This window comes from Mesitornis unicolor, unplaced genomic scaffold (genome assembly GCF_000695765.1).
Source record: "Mesitornis unicolor isolate BGI_N332 unplaced genomic scaffold, ASM69576v1 scaffold36891, whole genome shotgun sequence".
In the NCBI taxonomy this organism is placed as follows: Eukaryota; Metazoa; Chordata; class Aves; order Mesitornithiformes; family Mesitornithidae; genus Mesitornis; species Mesitornis unicolor.
Window position 1 is genome coordinate 2,758 of NW_010163749.1, and position 16,126 is coordinate 18,883.

A 16,126-nucleotide genomic window follows, 5' to 3' on the forward strand; every position below is an offset into this window, starting at 1 on the left:
TAACTAAAGCATGCCTGTATTATCAACACTGTTTTCAGCACAAATCCAAGGCATAGCCCCATATCAGCTACTATGGAGAAAATTAACTCTTATTGTGGCCGAAGCCTGCACATTCTCCACCCCTTATTCCATACTACTTATGTCATGCTCAGGTCCCACACTATCAAGTACATCCTCAGTAACCCCCACTACCCTCCCCATCCTATGATGTAGTACACAGATTCCCATAGTTTATGAACTATCCCTCTAAAATGTCTTTAAAACATCCATAAAGTTTCTGCTGTGTTCATTTGTTCCATGACTTTGGCTCCATCTGTTATGGTAGTCACTTGGGACAGGAGAAGTGGTCTGTTGTGTGGAGTTATTTGGCACCAAAGCCAGGTCAGGTCGCTGCTGCACTTGCGCTCCATCTTGTAAGATGTCCTGGTTTTTGCTGGGACAGAGGTTTTTTTCTTTCCCTCCTAGCAAGTAGTGAGGGTTTTATTTTGGTTTTGTGCTGGGACTTAAATTATTATTATTTAAGTTTGAGTTGTTTTAATAATTAAATAGTCTTTATCTCAATTCACGAGTTCTTTACTTTTAATCTTTACACCCATCCCACCAGGTAGAGGGGAGTGTTAGCGAGCATACTGCATGGTGTTTTAGCTGCTTGCAGGGTTAAACCATGACATTAGGCTTGTCCTCCAACCTGCTCCAACATTAACTTACCCATGGTTGTAGTACCTCCAGGGGAGTACCTGCACTGTTGTGGGTTACATGGGTAATGTGGCTACACACTTTGAGGCACTCCTCAAAGGCGTTCCCTTTGAAGTGAATAGTCTAGTTGCAGTTGCCTCACCACAGGTCAAAATGTCCTCACTTCAGTATTTTTCAGGAATTAATGACTAAAATGGATTTAGTTTACTGATGTAATACTTGTTACTGAACTGTGGAAAAGGTGAAAGTGGGGAAGGCAGTCAGTATTCTCTGAATGAGGGACTTGGGGGTACAAGTTTTTTGTGGCTGAAGAGGAGAGGAAGCAAGCAGCTGTTTTGAGCTTTTGATGTGGAGTCCTGTGGAACTATGCCAAGCCTTTAGAGCCTGGTGAACTTGGTTTAGGAATATGTGCATGTTCTCCTGACTTGTCCACAAGTTTTATTGGTTTTGATTGTGATCTGCATTAATATGATGACTTGTACCTAGAGGAAATAAGTACTGGCAGCCAACTTGAGTTATTGGTTGTTATTGTGGAAAGTACCTATTTTGATTTTTTCATTAAGATTTTTTTAGGCTGTTTTTTGTTTGTTTATTCACTAACAACCAAATGACTACTTGCTTAAAGTATTGATTCCAAAATAACTGTGATGTAAGTATGCATTGCTCTTTGAAATAATGGATCTGTCTCAAGAGCAGGTGATTTCAAGGCCTAGCCTTGTTGACCTGATGTTGTAATTATCTGGCTTTAGTTTGCATTTGGATAAATGTAATCAGTCCCAATTTTAAAATTTCATACTTTTGCTGGTGTGATATGAGTATGCACAAATCCAAGATGTAGAAGCTGAAAGTTTGAGGTACTCTTCAAAACCAGAATGAGACTTCTTAAGAAGTGTGAATGTCAGTCTGAAGTGATGGAATAGTAACAATGTGCAGTGCCACCACGATAATTGCCATATTGAACCCTTTGCAGACAAATTTTCAGGGATTTGCAAAAAAGCTAATTGATAATCTTAACCTAGAAGACAGAGCATAATGAACATTAATTGAATCATGTAAATATCCTGTCTTTTTAGGTATTCTCTGAAGTACTTCTGCAGCAAATTGAATTCTGTGTGCACTGTTGCATTCTGTAGACTTTTTTTTTTTTTTTTTAGATAAAATCATTGTGGGCAGTTATATGGGATATCTCCGAATATTTAATCCACATCCTGTGAAACCTGGAGATGGAGTACAACCTGAAGACTTGCTCTTAGAAGTGCAGTTACGAGAACCAGTATTGCAGGTGGAAGTGGGAAAATTTGTTTCGTAAGTCAACAACAGGCTATATTGCTGTTTATTTAAGGCTTAGATGTGATTTTCTGTCTTTGTTTTGGAGGATGAGTTTTCAGTTTCCAGTTGGACAACTATTAAGCATATCTATGGATGGTGTAGTATGCATTTGATCTGCTTCTTGAATCTTCTTGATATAAGCGAATTTTTACTTAATGTATACGTGGAGGATAATCTACATACTTTAAAAAAAGTACAAGTATCTGGAAGAACAGGAAAAACCTTATATTGAAAGTTTTCTTAGGTGTTAAGAAAACTTGAGTAACTTGTTATATTCTAAGATGTAAAATTGGCCAGTTTTTTTTGGATTCAATAGAGTATTGAAGATTTTTAATTACAATGAATTTTGTGGAAATAAGTGACCAGGTAGAGGAGAGATACTGTGACTCTAAGAAAAAGGCCTTACGTTTAATTGTCTGTAAGAGGATCTACTTAGGAGAACTTTCCTATATTCACATTCTTCTTCCCCCAAACCTAAGTAGTATTTCCTGCAGAGAAAGCTCTTATGCTGTACCTAAAGAAAATGTTTTACATAATTTCATAGGGTAAGGCATTATAATTCCTGCATAGGGTTACTCTATGCGTATTTGTGGCTCTTAGTCTCAAAGCACAAGTCTTTCCTGTAGTTAGTACAGGTTTTTTTCCTCATTTTTAAATTAAGGTTAATGCTGCAGTATTAGAAGTTAAATTCAAAATTAACTTAATTAACTTAACTTAAAGAATTCCTTTGAAAACCTATTTCTAAAATAAAGTTATCTTAATTAGATTCTCTTACAGACAATTAAATGTATGTTCTTAGAGGATTAATTCTAATTTTGAAATGAACTTTAGACACTGCAGCATGAATTTAGGAAGATTAGTACTTCTCAGTATTTATGCTAGCATCTAACACCCAAATGAATTTGGCACACACCTGAAAGTAAGTTCAACATGTTACTTAAATTTTATCCTGTATGTATTTTACTTGGAATTTATCTGAAAACTGTGGGTTTTTTTAACCTTCTTTGCAGTGGTACTGAAGGACTTCATCTGGCTGTGTTGCATTGCCGAAAACTCTGTGTATATGCTGTTTCAGGTTAGTTGACAGATATGTGCCTTCCAGTGATTTTAACTGCATTCTAAAGTTTGGATTAGGTTAATGCTAAACTTGGTGTATACAGTGTTTGCTCATCATCCCTGAAGAGCTGCAGTCATGTTCTCTGGCTCAATCTCATGTATGAAGAGGAAACATTGGTAATTAGGTCTAGGTATTTCCCAATGGTTAACAGAGATTTGTTGATCTGCTCAGTGCTTGAGATGCTGTCATGTGTGTGATGGTCTGTGGTTGGTAGTGCTTGTGAACAACCAGTTCTCATTACAGTTTTAGGAGTGAGTGCTGTTATTCAGCATGCTAATGAACAAATGGTTGTTTAATAGCAACTTACTTAGCTCTTTAAAGATGAAACAATTACAATTATTGCTGAACTCAAAAATCCAGAGAATTTCTTAGAAAGCCAGAACATCGATAATATAGCCAGAGAGAAAGTAGGAGGTTAATACTGGTATGGAGGTGAAACTACTATGTTTTCATCTTAAATCCTCTTTCTTCTACTGCCTTTGCCTGGAAATTCTAAGTGCTGTGTTCTCTCTGTGTGTAAAGAGGCAAGTCACAAAACAGCTGTTCTGTGCACTGACTTCTCATACATGCTTAAAACAAAGTATGGATTTAAGAGATCTATTGATTGTACCCCCATCTTCAAAATGCAATAGGCAACTATACATTGTTAATTTTCTCTATGGAGGAACAGCTGTGGCTCCTTTAACTGTAACTTTTCACATGGTTTTCTTGTAGGAGCAGCTTGCTATTCACAGCCTTGTAGGCGGACAGGTTACAAACACATGCTCTCTTTCCAGATTCTGTTACGTTATCTGGAGACACCTGTAAAATTGATCTTTGTTGAGGGCTGATACTTTGAGATGTACTGCAGTTTTCATATTTCCCTTTCTCTGTAGTAACGATTATGTCTTAGGATTGTAGCCTACTAGTACAATTTTTATTAAGTTTATTTTAAAATTTGCATTAATGGCATACAATGATAAGTCAGTCTAGAATTCTTTTCTAGTTACAGTTTGCTGTTTGGTCTACATGGCTTAAGCATTTAAGTGCTAATAAAAGTAAAGTTTTACAACCCTTTAATAGACTTCTCATACTAATTTGTAAGTATTCATGCTGTAATGGTAATTTCTGTCATCTAAACAGGTACTTTTGAACAAGCTTCTTTGAGAAATAACAATCATTATTTCTTTATGCTTTCATGACAAATTATACTTTCATAATGTGGGATCTTTACTTGCTTTATACATGTTGCTGTATCTGTTACTTGTAATAAAATAACTATGCTGCGTCTCCTCTACAAGGAGGGCTGACTAATGTATGGCCTGGGTGTTGTATTACAGTTAATACAAAAGGTCTGACTGAAGTATGGCCTGGAGATTGTATTACAGTCAGTACACACAGACTGACTACTTTGTAACTTGTTTTGCCTCTGGTATTTCTACTTTGCTAGTTATGTACCCAGCCAGAGCTTTTTTCTTGTCTGTTCCAGTCCTTTCCCTAACATGGCCCTGCTTTAGGCGTAATTGCTTAAAAGCTGTGTTGGGTTTTAGTTGGAGAAATTGCCTAAAAGTGGCCTAAGCCACAAATCTTTCATAGCGTGTTGTTTAAGATGGTGTTGGAATAGTCTTTGTATACTTAAAAGTTGAGGTAGGATTTAGCTTAGATATCCTTCACTCAAAACACCTTTTTCCCTTCTGATGTGACTGTTCTCAGAAGTTTGGTTTTTGTTTTTTGTGGGTTTTTGTTTTGTTTTTTTTTTGCTTGCTAATATTAGTCCTTAAGTGTTACTCAACAGGATGAAGTGAGATGCAGGAAAGACTTTTGATTATTGAAAGAGGAGCTTTAATTTCAGTTTCTTTAGAAAGACTTCTTGAATTTCTGCTAGTTCCCTGAAAGAGTCAGGAAATTAAAGTTCATGCAGACCTTTTCAGAGAATGTGATGTATATAACAAAATTATCTTTGTTACCTGATGTTTGTCTTTTACTTTTGTATTGTTGATCACTGCAATAAATTTCAGAGTAAAGGAAAATGCCCTAAGCATGGCTTTGTCAAATTATAGCTAATGACTAGCTATAGTTTAATTTGAGACAAAGTCTATTACAACACTGGCTGGCTGTTTGTTATAATATATTCACTGAATAACTAGAAAATCATAAGAATTCTCCTTGGAGCAAGCTTTTTTTCTGTGTGCTTAACATAAAGAAAAATACATTTAAGTAATAAAAGTCTCAGCCTTTTGCTAAGTCTTTATACCATATTTAGTATAATGAGACCTTATTTCTGGTTCTGGCCTTTAGGAATTTTGTAGCTTGGTGTTTTTTGTTGTGTTTTTTTTTTGTTTTTTTTTTTTTTTAAGAAAGCAGCAGTGGGAGCCTTCGTATCTCAGAGTTGTTAGGAGTAAGTTTTTTTTCAGGTTGTTTAAACTGGTGGTACTTTACTTCTCCCACATTCCATGGATCAAAGATAAAAATATATACCCTTTGTTTTCTGTAGGAACTCTGGGAAATGTGGAACATGGGAACCAGTATCAGATTAAACTGATGTATGAGCACAATCTTCAGAGAACTGCTTGTAATATGACTTATGGTCCATTTGGTGGTGTAAAAGGTAAGCTCCTTGTTGTATATTCTTATTAGCTGTTTAACTGTGAACAGTTGAGGATTACCTTAAATTTTGAAAGACAACATGATGCTGCTGTCTAGAGGAAACCATCTTTTTATAAATGATGGTACCTTTTATCTGATAAATATAGAAAATAACTGAAATTAAAATGAGGCAAAGAGTATTAATTGCAGCATAGTTGTTTCCTCACATCTTGAACTGGATATGAATTTACAAGGATAATATTGATTTTAAAAAAACATTACAAAAACCTTGGCTCTTCCATTGTAAAATACTTTAACATCTGAAATAAGTGCTTTCTTCTTCTGTTTTGCTTTTCTGCAACTTGCTTATCCTGGACAATGAAAAAAAGTTAATATTTTCATTCTCTGAACCTAAAATATCAAGTATCTTTAAATGTATGTAATGCAGACAAATATACTTAAACCCTGATTGAAAAACGTAACAGTGGAAAATAGTATTTATGGTTTGTAGTTTTGAATGAGTTTGATAGATATCAGTCTTTTTTGAACTTGTGACACAATTATGAATGTTTTTGTGTTCCAATCTGGAAGCATTTAAGTTTGTTTTATGGGACAGCTCTTCTTCAGAAATAAAGTTTGCCTAACAGTATTGGGGAGTCGTAGGCATCTCTACAAGTAGTGTCCGTGAACTGTTGGCAGTGTGCCCACTTTTTAAAGTCTGCCCACTTTACCAAGGCAGAAAGTCTTCTGAATATGGCAAATATATGCAGACAATCCCCTGATTCTGTGTCTGTAATAATCTAATAATACTAATTCTGCAGTGCCTTAACCTGAACTCAAGCTTGTCTCTGAGCTCAAATTCAGCTGACCAAAATTTGTACTGATTGAAGAGATTTTCACCTACTAATTTTGCAGAAACACCTTGGGGAAAAAAGATGAACACATGTGGGTGAGAGGGTATCTATGCTATGAGTATCTTGAGGAGTGATTGTATAGGGCATGGGCCGTTATCCTATTAACAGTGGAAGGACAGTATAGAGTTTCCTAAATCTAAGAAGAGTGATTAGTGTGCTTCCTGACATACTATAGTGGAATTGTACTAACAGATGTATTGTAGGGATCGTAAACAAAGTTATGAATATGTGGAATGGTTCAGGAAGAATAAACCAAATATCCATGTACCACCGTGCAGTTCTGCAGAATAAACTGTCTGTGGTTTTGACATATATGTTTGTTTACCATGGAGATCTGAGTAGAGGTCTGACCACCAGCTCAGTCTTGATGCCAGACCTGTCTCTTGTGTACCTTATCATGAGCTGTGGCAGATGCAAGTGATGTGATGAAGAAAGTGTCATTGCAAACTAGGGAGACAGAAGGTAATGTTTACCTCAGAACCTGCTCAGCCAGCCAAACACTTTGCACCACTTAGGACAGTCAAAATGAGGGCCTGACAAAACAGCAAGAAAAGGAGAGGGAATTCTGGTAAGTTCTGCAAACTTCTGTTTTCTAATAGCACTTGTGTCATAGCATGTCAAGCTGCTTTCCTTTTCCTTTCTTATTCCCTGTGTTCCAGGTCCTGTTAGTGTGTTTATTGCTGTGGAAAAAGATTGACCTGAAGTCTTGTTCTGAGTTAGCAAAAATGTTAATAAACAAGGAGGGCAGAGATTTGTGTTATGTAATAAATAATACAAGTTCATATCATAAGATGAAGCTTTCTATTTAAGACCTAACTCTAGGAAAATTATAGTGAATGTTCAGATACCTGACAGCAGGTTACTAAGGCACATATTGAAGCATCAGAGAAATAGGCGAAATGGATACTGGAGAAAGTTCTTTTGGAGCAATGAATGTTCTTCTTTGTAGATTTCTTGGACTGAATATCCTTTTTATGTGGCTTTCCTGGACTGTCTGATTAGATTTCTTGTCAAAGATGTTCTTTTAATCTTATCCTTAGCCTTTTGCAATTAATCCTATTTCAGGTTTTTAAAGTATCATCTTTTAACACCCTCTTCTCTCCTTGAGGCTTTTGAATGACAGTATTGTGGTTTTGTTTCCATCTTGCAAGACCAGCCAGAGGGAATCCGAAAGGAGGTCTAACAAGTGTTGTTATCTTTAGTAAACAGATGCCTGTTCTGGTCTGGCTTACCATACTGTGTGTATCTTTGGCAGGTGTTCTGGGCTGCAATTGAGAGCTGACCAGTCTGTTAATAAAGAATTATTTTAATTTTTTTTTCAACTATCTGCCTTCTGCAGGTTTCTCTGGCATTCTTGCCAGGCATCTGCTAACACTCTCTCTTGCCTTCAGCAGAGGTTAATTCTTGATGGTGGCAGTTCTGTAAGCATGTAGCAGTGAGCTTGCTTTGCTAACAGCCTGACTTCTACACCACACTCTAGAAGTGGACTAAAAAAAGCATAGGGAGAGTTTTTTGTATTTATTGCCTTCTGTTACTGGTGTGACTAATGTGTGTTTTACTGCTATGCTCAAGCATCCTTGAAACAATGTGAAGACGAAAAAGGCACTTCAGAGATCACGTTAACAGAGCTACTGAAGCAGACATGGGAAAACAGCAGTTGAACAGGAGGAGGAAAGCATGTGTACAGGGAAAGCATGCTGTGGGGATGCTGGAGAGGAGGGTGAATGTCAGCCCCCCAGGAAGCAAAGAATCCTACAGGAGTTGGCACAAAGCACTTGAGCTATGAAGTTGCTCAGTCTTACTCAGATTTCTTTTGCTGCAGATTATGCTTTTTTCTTTTTATAGAGCTTTTAATCCTATACTTTCAGTGATAAACTCATTCTACCCAATTGTATCAGTTAACACTGGCAAAAGAAAAATAGGATTGAGTTTGTGTACAGTAGTTTGCACTGGTGTCATCTAACATGTTCCTGAGGGCTTTCTGTCCTTTCTTGGGATGAACAGTTATTTGGGTTCTAGTTAATTATCTGTTTCTTTTTTGTTGGACTGCTTCCTAACAGTTGCCTGTCAATTTAATAGATATTGCTGAAAATTATCAGTTCGTTACTGCTTGCTCTCACCTCACATAAAATACTTGCCACCTGACATTCATATTTCACCTGTAATCATTCATAATGAGATTTCTACCAATGTGCAGATGCAGTCTGTCCTCTCTAGTGAGTGACTACAGCTGTGGCCTTAATTGAGATGCCAAGTGCTCTGTTTGTCTCTTGATGCTGTAAGGTTGCATAGTTGATTTTGAGAATTTGGATATAAAGCCAGCACATAGTTTCCATTTCCCATTTGTGTATCTTCTTTGGCCTCTGTGGTGGCCTCTAGTCATTCTTTTGGAAAAACATTTTGATTTCCTTTGAAAAAGGAAGGTTGAACAGTGAAAGAGGTGGCTTGAGGCTTACCTCTTCCTTAGTGCTGTTCTCTGCTTTAGAGAGAACCCTGTGGAGAAAGAGCTTGAGAATGCTCTCTTGTCCTCAAAACCTTCCACAGTGTGGGATGGGGTAGTTAGAGTTGCAAGAGATGCAAAAAACAGGCTGGAACAAAAATCTGAGGCTGCATGACTGCTACTAAAGTTGGGGAACTGTTCCCTAAGTAGGCAGCAAGGTATGAATAAAGGTATGGATGGGAACTCTGTTTCAATCCAGCAGTTTTTTAACTTCTGAGTTGCTGAAAATTCTGCAGTTTCCTTTAGATCCTTAGAGGGACTGAAGAGGCAGATATTTATTCAGACTAAACTTGCAGTTTTCATCATGCTTAGGTTTGGTTTAGATTGTATTGCAGTGGAATCTGGTTCTCTAATTTACCAAGCAGCTTACTGTCCTTAGGATGCCTGTCTTTAAGGAAAAACTGCCTGAAATTTTTCTCTTGAGTGTTGTTTCACCTGGAGTCCTATCAGAGCTTTTAAGAAATTAAGCAGAATAGCCATTAGAAGCAAATACTCTACTACTGTTTTATGATTCAGCTTGGTTATGAAGCTCCACTAAGCATCCTTCAGCTATTTGTAGTTAAATGTGTGCTCACATACACCTCTCCATGTGCCCACTCTCTGCAGCTTCATTAGGGAGGAGGATTTCTCACAGCTTCAACTTTCTCACAGTAACAACTGTGGTTGTTGGGGAAGAATGTCTGTGTGGTTGTCTGACATGTTCAAAATACAGTAACAAACATTGCTAGTTGTGTATCACATTCTCAGTCAGCTTTCTGCAAGGCAAGTTTTTGCTCTCCTGTCCCTGCTACTTTGTGGCAATCTTAGATTGTTATGTTATGATCTGGTCTGTGATGGAGATGTAAAACATACCAATTACAAGTATAATTTTTCAACTGGTGACTTTTTGGTCTCTCGTATTAATAAAAAGGCATTATAGACTTCTTGAAGAGGGAATTGTGAGGTAAACAAACCTGTTTTGTAGCCTAGTTGCTAGCAGTTCAATCTGAAGACACTAGCAAGAATTAATGATTTGATGCTATGAGCAGCTTTCACTTGTGGTAGAATTGACGTAGATGTTCTCGTAACAGGAACATGAAGACAATCAACAAACTAATTTATTTAGTCCCATCATAGAAGGTTGAAATCTAAATTAAAGAAACTATTAAAACTATGGAATAAAAAAACCCAAAGGCAGAGAAGTTGTCCAGTGACTTGCAAAACAGCAGGGTGTGAATTGTGGTTGTCACCACTAGATGGTCCTCTCATTACAGTTACTGCTTAGTTGACTGCATCTCTAAAGCTGTGTTTATACTTGAACTCATTCTACAAGTATGTTTACTCCAAGACTTAGTGAAGTATAGAAAACACAAAAGCACTTTCTGAAAACCTGTGTGGCTAAAAGTATTTTAATGATTAAAACAAAATATATTTTGTCGGTTATAGAACTTTAGCAAAGAGGGGAAATGAACTTGATGCTTACTTTCAGCAAAATTGTTAATGGGCCAGGGATGTGGGAAATAACAAGGAAATCCCTTATATGTTTAGCTAGAATTCAAAACAAAGCTAATGGAAACGTTTAAAAAAAGTAAATGGGAAAAACCTACAAAGTCGAAAATATAAATCGAGCACAGTGTAGGCAGAGTTGGTTGTGACTTACAGCTTCAAAAACCTGTAGCAAAGGGAAGGATTATAATACTGAACTCTGCATTTCTTTGCTGCTTTAACTTTACACTTTTACCTTGCTGTCTCTGAACTCTGGTAATAAAACGAAAACATGAAACTACCAAGAAGTGACATAGGAAGATCAACTAATCATTTGATATTTAAAAAATTCTGTATTGTTAGCCCAGTCTTCCAAAAATTGAACTTAGTTTTTAAGTAATTGTGTTTGTTATGTAGAATGCGTTTATCTGCTTTTCATATTTCTGAACTCTTCCTTGTGATTGTAAAGCTGTAAGTTGAGTTTGTCCTGCAGTGCTCTGATTCTAGCATATGGGTCTTTTTAGAAAGGATGATTCATGATAAAGCTATGAGTTAGTAGTACTGAACACTGGTTTTCAACCAAGTGAACTCTTAACCTAGCCACAAAATGTCATAGCCCTGAAGTAATGAACAGATTGTACAGACTTCATGTTTTACTTTAAATATAAAATCTAAAGAGCTTGAGGTGACTCTGCTGTAAGCTCTTTTGGTTTAATTTTTTTAAAGAAAATGAAGGTGGAAAAACATACTCTCTTATGTTTTGTATTGCACCCTTACATATGGGGGTGCAACTCTACAAAAACTCAACTCTACAAAAATTTTACTTTATATAAACTATTTAATAACATAATTTTTATAAGGTCAGGTTATACTTTATGGCATAAATGCATTATGCTACCAGAGATTGCTGTATTAATGGTTCAACTTTCTTTATATTAAGTGATGTTTGCTGGTAGCTTACAATATCTTAGAAAGTATTTTCTGTTTTCACATCTGTATTGTGTCATTCTGGAACTTCATAAGATACTTGGGTCGAGTGCCAAATCATTGGGTAAGATTATTTTAAAGAAAGTGTTCAGTTCGTAATAGCAAGAGTATAGTTTGCATAACTGGTTATTTTTTTTGTTTGGGAGATAAGTGAGAAAGTCGTTGAGCATCTTAGGCTTGTTTAGAATCTTTGGTCACCTGAAAGCAAATCACTCTCCTAATTATCCTGTCTATGGGAGATTTGAGTTTTTCTGATGTGAGCAAGGATGTACATGTGCTTCTCTGATTGCCATGTGACGCAGAGGCAACTGTGCTGGTTTTACAACAACTAGTCAGTGTGTACACGAGATGGGCTGGTTTAGAACCCTGGCTGTATGCTGGATAGAATCTTCCAGATGTCTTTGGTAAAGTAGCAAGATTTTTGAGGTCAAGTAAATAAAATAGTTTAAAATGTTAGGTGCTAAACCCTGAATGATGGAACTTTATTTGGCTGATTGAAAGTCACTGCTGATAGAAAGCTTCTGGTAAACGAACTGCGTATTTTGAGATTGTTAAATGAATGGAATGAAGCAACTGAATTGAATATACTGTCTTAGGTAATGATTCCTTTTCTTTATTTTTTTATACAGCAGTGTACTTCCAGTTCAGTTCTTAAGGCATAAATCTGCTATTCTAGAAACAGTCAGAACTTAATATTTTACATATGCATAGCATCACAGAATCATAGAATGTATTGGGTTGGAAGCGACCTTTAAAGATCATCCAGTCCAATCCCCCTGCAGTAAGCAGGGACAATATTACTAGATCAGCTTGCTCAGAGCCTCATCAAGCCTGACCTTGAATGTCTTTAGAGATGGGGCCTCTACCACCTCTCTGGGCAACCTGTTCCTGTGATCGACCACCATACTGAAGAACTTTTTCCTAATATCCAACCTAAATCTACCTTCTTCTAGTTTAAAAACCATTGCCCCTCATCCTATTGCTACATGACCTTGTAAACAGCTCTTCCCCAGATTTCTTATAGGCACCTTTCAGGTACTGGAAGGTCGCTATAGGTCCCCCCTCTCTTCTCCAGGCTGAACAACCCCAACTCTCTCAGCCTGTCCTTGTAGGAGAGGTGCTCCAGCACTTTGATAATCTTTGTGGCCCTCCTCTGCACGTGCTCCAGCACTTCAATATCCTTTTTGTGTTGAGCACTATAGTTTAATCTCTAATTAAAGTTAGAACGATGTTTATCGAAAAACAGTGAGAGATGTTTTTCTATGTTACGTACGTAGTTATTAGATTTTGAGACAGTATTGTTACCTTTTGTGATTGACAACATTTGTTCATAGTTTTGTTCCATTCTTAATTTTTTTGTTTACAGTTTCACCAAAATCATGTAGTTTGTGTTCTCTTTGATAGAATTTGTATCTCTTGGGTCTAGTTCTTTTAATTAAAAAAAATACTGAATTGGATCTGTTCTAGCTGTGCAAAAATGTGGGTTAATCTATTTACCAGTGTCGGCTTCAATTATATGAAATTATAGCAGTGAACCATCCTCATGTGATAATACTAAGATTTCTTACATATGGGTAATCACTCAGAGGTAGTTGAGATAATTATCAACTGCTTGCTTAGGAATCGCATGAATTTGTATATTGACACAGTAGAAGATTTGCAGGCAGTTGGCATTAGGCAAAACTAGCTTTTAACTCAAGGTAAATAAATTCATATTACTTCATAATTGATCTTTATAAACTTTTTTCTAATGTGATGTTTAGATAATTAGTGTTTCAGGTATCTTAATTTTGTACCTGCATCATATAGAAATAAACTCTGTCCTGTGCCTTGACTTTGTCTCGTTCACGTTTTATGTATTTAGTCATGGTGTGTTGTTCTGCCCTTTGAGAAATCTGAGAAAGAGATGCTAACTTGGAAAATCATTCTTATTCCTGCATTACCAGTTTCTGTTGAATGAATTGTAGCAGTTAGCCTAAGTCCTTCTACATTTTGAGAAAGAGCCAATACACTGCTTGTGCCTGACTGCTCTTAAAAAGAGAGATTTACTGATGTGAAGGCTGCTCATAAGAAATGATGGTATTATGCTCTTATGTAGTAAAAGAAAAGTGCCCTTACTACTGCTTTGAAAAAGTGTGCTGATCAGGCCATGTTTTTATTCTTTGCCATGTTTGCCTTGAGTCAGATGTGACTTATGTTTGAGGAAAGTGTATGCAATAAATTTCTGCTGAAACAGTATGAAGAACAGAGAAGTGCTTTAAAGTAAAAACAAAACCACTCTTACTTGAAGCTTAGGTAGCTTTACTGATTATCACATATATTTCCTGTGGTCAGTTATGCATTAGGCTGAGTGGTGGTCAGGATGGTAGCTCATATATGAACAAACATCAGTGTATAAGGAGTGAATACTAAAATTCTATGTTTTGAGGACTGGTGTATGGTTTCCAGAGCTCCTGTCTGAAGTGCTCAGGAAGTGTGAGAGTGATCACATGATGTTGTAGGAGGATGACCTTTTCCGGGTGAGGGTTGAGTTCTTTCTCCAAGGTGTAAGTTATATGTTAAGGTAGATGTATGAAAATTCTCAACACTTTTTCTTTTCAATTTACGTTATTAAGATTTTTGCCTTCTACTAAGAAATAAAGCAGCAGCAGATTGAGTGTTTACCAGTGGGACACACAAGCTATTGGGTTACTCTTGAATAGAATACTGATTTTATTTAGTGACAGTGAGAAAGCATCGTTTAATAACCTTCTTTTCTTAGTTGCTGAGTAATTTTTGAATGGTATTCACTTATAGATAATGACTTTTTATTTTCACCGTAAAAGCAATATTACCATTTTGTGCAGTTCCACAAAATATACTTGCATTATCTAATAGTTAAATAATTATGTAGTTTATTCTGGTTTTGTGTAACCTCTTCAAATGAGTTGATAAATTATTTAGAATTGGATCCTCATAATAATGCACAGGTTTTGGAATTTTTCGGTCTGAAACCTTAATACCTTAAGTTGGCTTCAAAAGTATTTCAGATTTATTTGAAGTTGTTCAATGGATACTGTACCAATAAAAGGAAATAATATAACAATAGCAAAGGGAAGGAAAAAAGAAAATACAGCTTTGACATGAAAAAGTTACAAGCAAAAAAGTGTGAAAATACCTTGAACCTATCTTTTTTCTCAATAAATAGTCTTGAATTCATTTTACTTGTATTATGGCACTGGCCTAGAGGCAAAGTATGCTTGAGTGTACAACAAAGATGGTGCTATACAGGGGAATTTTTTTAATAATGAAATACAACATATGTGTAAACCATGCAACCTTGTAACAGGAAACTTTATAAGAAGGGTTGACTGTGCTTAACTTTTCCACAATTCTGCAAGAATGAATTTTATTAGGTGTTAGTCAGAGAAAAATTATCAGCTGAATTTTATGCTGTAAGGTTAAATGATTCTTTTGACTATGTTTGAATACAGCAGCAGTATAAAGGTGGACTTTGATTTATTGGCTAGTTCTGCTAAGAAGCAGAGTGTTTAACTGTTACCTTCCTGTTAAATTGCTTCTGGATAAGGATAGATTGTTTGAAAGGCTTGGTCTTCCTGAATTTTTTAATGGTATAGATCTGCTGATGACTACTTCTAAATGGTTTCTCACGTAACTTTGGAAACCTGTTAGTGGTTGTTTGGGTTTTTTGTTGTTTTTTTTTTGTTTTGTTTTTTGTTTTTTTTTAGTAGTGGAGTTAGAACCTCTTCTAAATTGAACATGTGAATGGAAAAATAATCAAGGAAAATGTTCTCTGAATCTCTTAACATCAGTTTCCTTTCACCTTCCTCAACTTCTCTTAACAGTAATGAATAAGAACATAGCCTAACTGAAGTAAAAACTCCCATTGCTGCACTTTGCTTCGGTTATAAATTGCTATATATATCACTTAATCTGCACTTTGTTTAAACAAAGCACTATAATTAAAATTAAGTAAAACCAATTGTAGGAATACATAACTTGAGAAGCAATTATGTATGTAAGTGAAAGACTTGTTTTTCGAAACTTTGATACAATTTTTATGATGCTTCATCAAATTTATTTTGTTGAAGTATGGTACCCAAATGTGTGCAGTTATGGTGCACTGGTAGTATAAAATGTTTTGTATCTTGCATGTGGTGTTAAAGCTTCTGTAGCACTCCTGCCAAGAATCAGTGAGTGCCAAGCAGAGCAATGATTACCTCATGTGTTTTTAATAGTTGGTGTATATTAATAATGACCCAATCTTGCATTTGTCTTTTTGGTGACATATTGTTGACTCATATTTAATTAATCATCCTACTCTAATCCCCAGATTCTTCTTCTTAGTGCTATTGCTTGCTGTTCTCTGGTTTCCTGTGAGACAATAGTCTGAGATAGTATCAGATGTTTTGCTTAAGTTTAGAGATGCTGTCTCTAAAGCTTAGAAATGCAATATATATTATTACCCTGTCTAATAAATAGTTTGGCATGATTAATTTTCTGTTATTTCAAACCTATGTACATCTTTATTATTTACATATGTACTTATTAAAT

General features: G+C 36.0%; 1 protein-coding gene across 1 annotated transcript in view; it reads left to right on the top strand.

Moving 5' to 3' along the window:
- Nucleotides 1–1,873: 1,873 nt before the first annotated feature.
- BBS9 (Bardet-Biedl syndrome 9) overlaps nucleotides 1,874–16,126 on the top strand; it is a gene marked incomplete at its 3' end in the record, with an annotated part of 29,157 nt that continues 14,904 nt past the window's right edge. Inside the window, exons 1-3 of the mRNA XM_010194087.1 lie at nucleotides 1,874–2,001; nucleotides 3,036–3,100; nucleotides 5,616–5,729. Coding sequence (XP_010192389.1) covers nucleotides 1,874–2,001; nucleotides 3,036–3,100; nucleotides 5,616–5,729 — 307 coding nt within the window. The remainder of the gene's footprint in view (nucleotides 2,002–3,035; nucleotides 3,101–5,615; nucleotides 5,730–16,126) is intronic.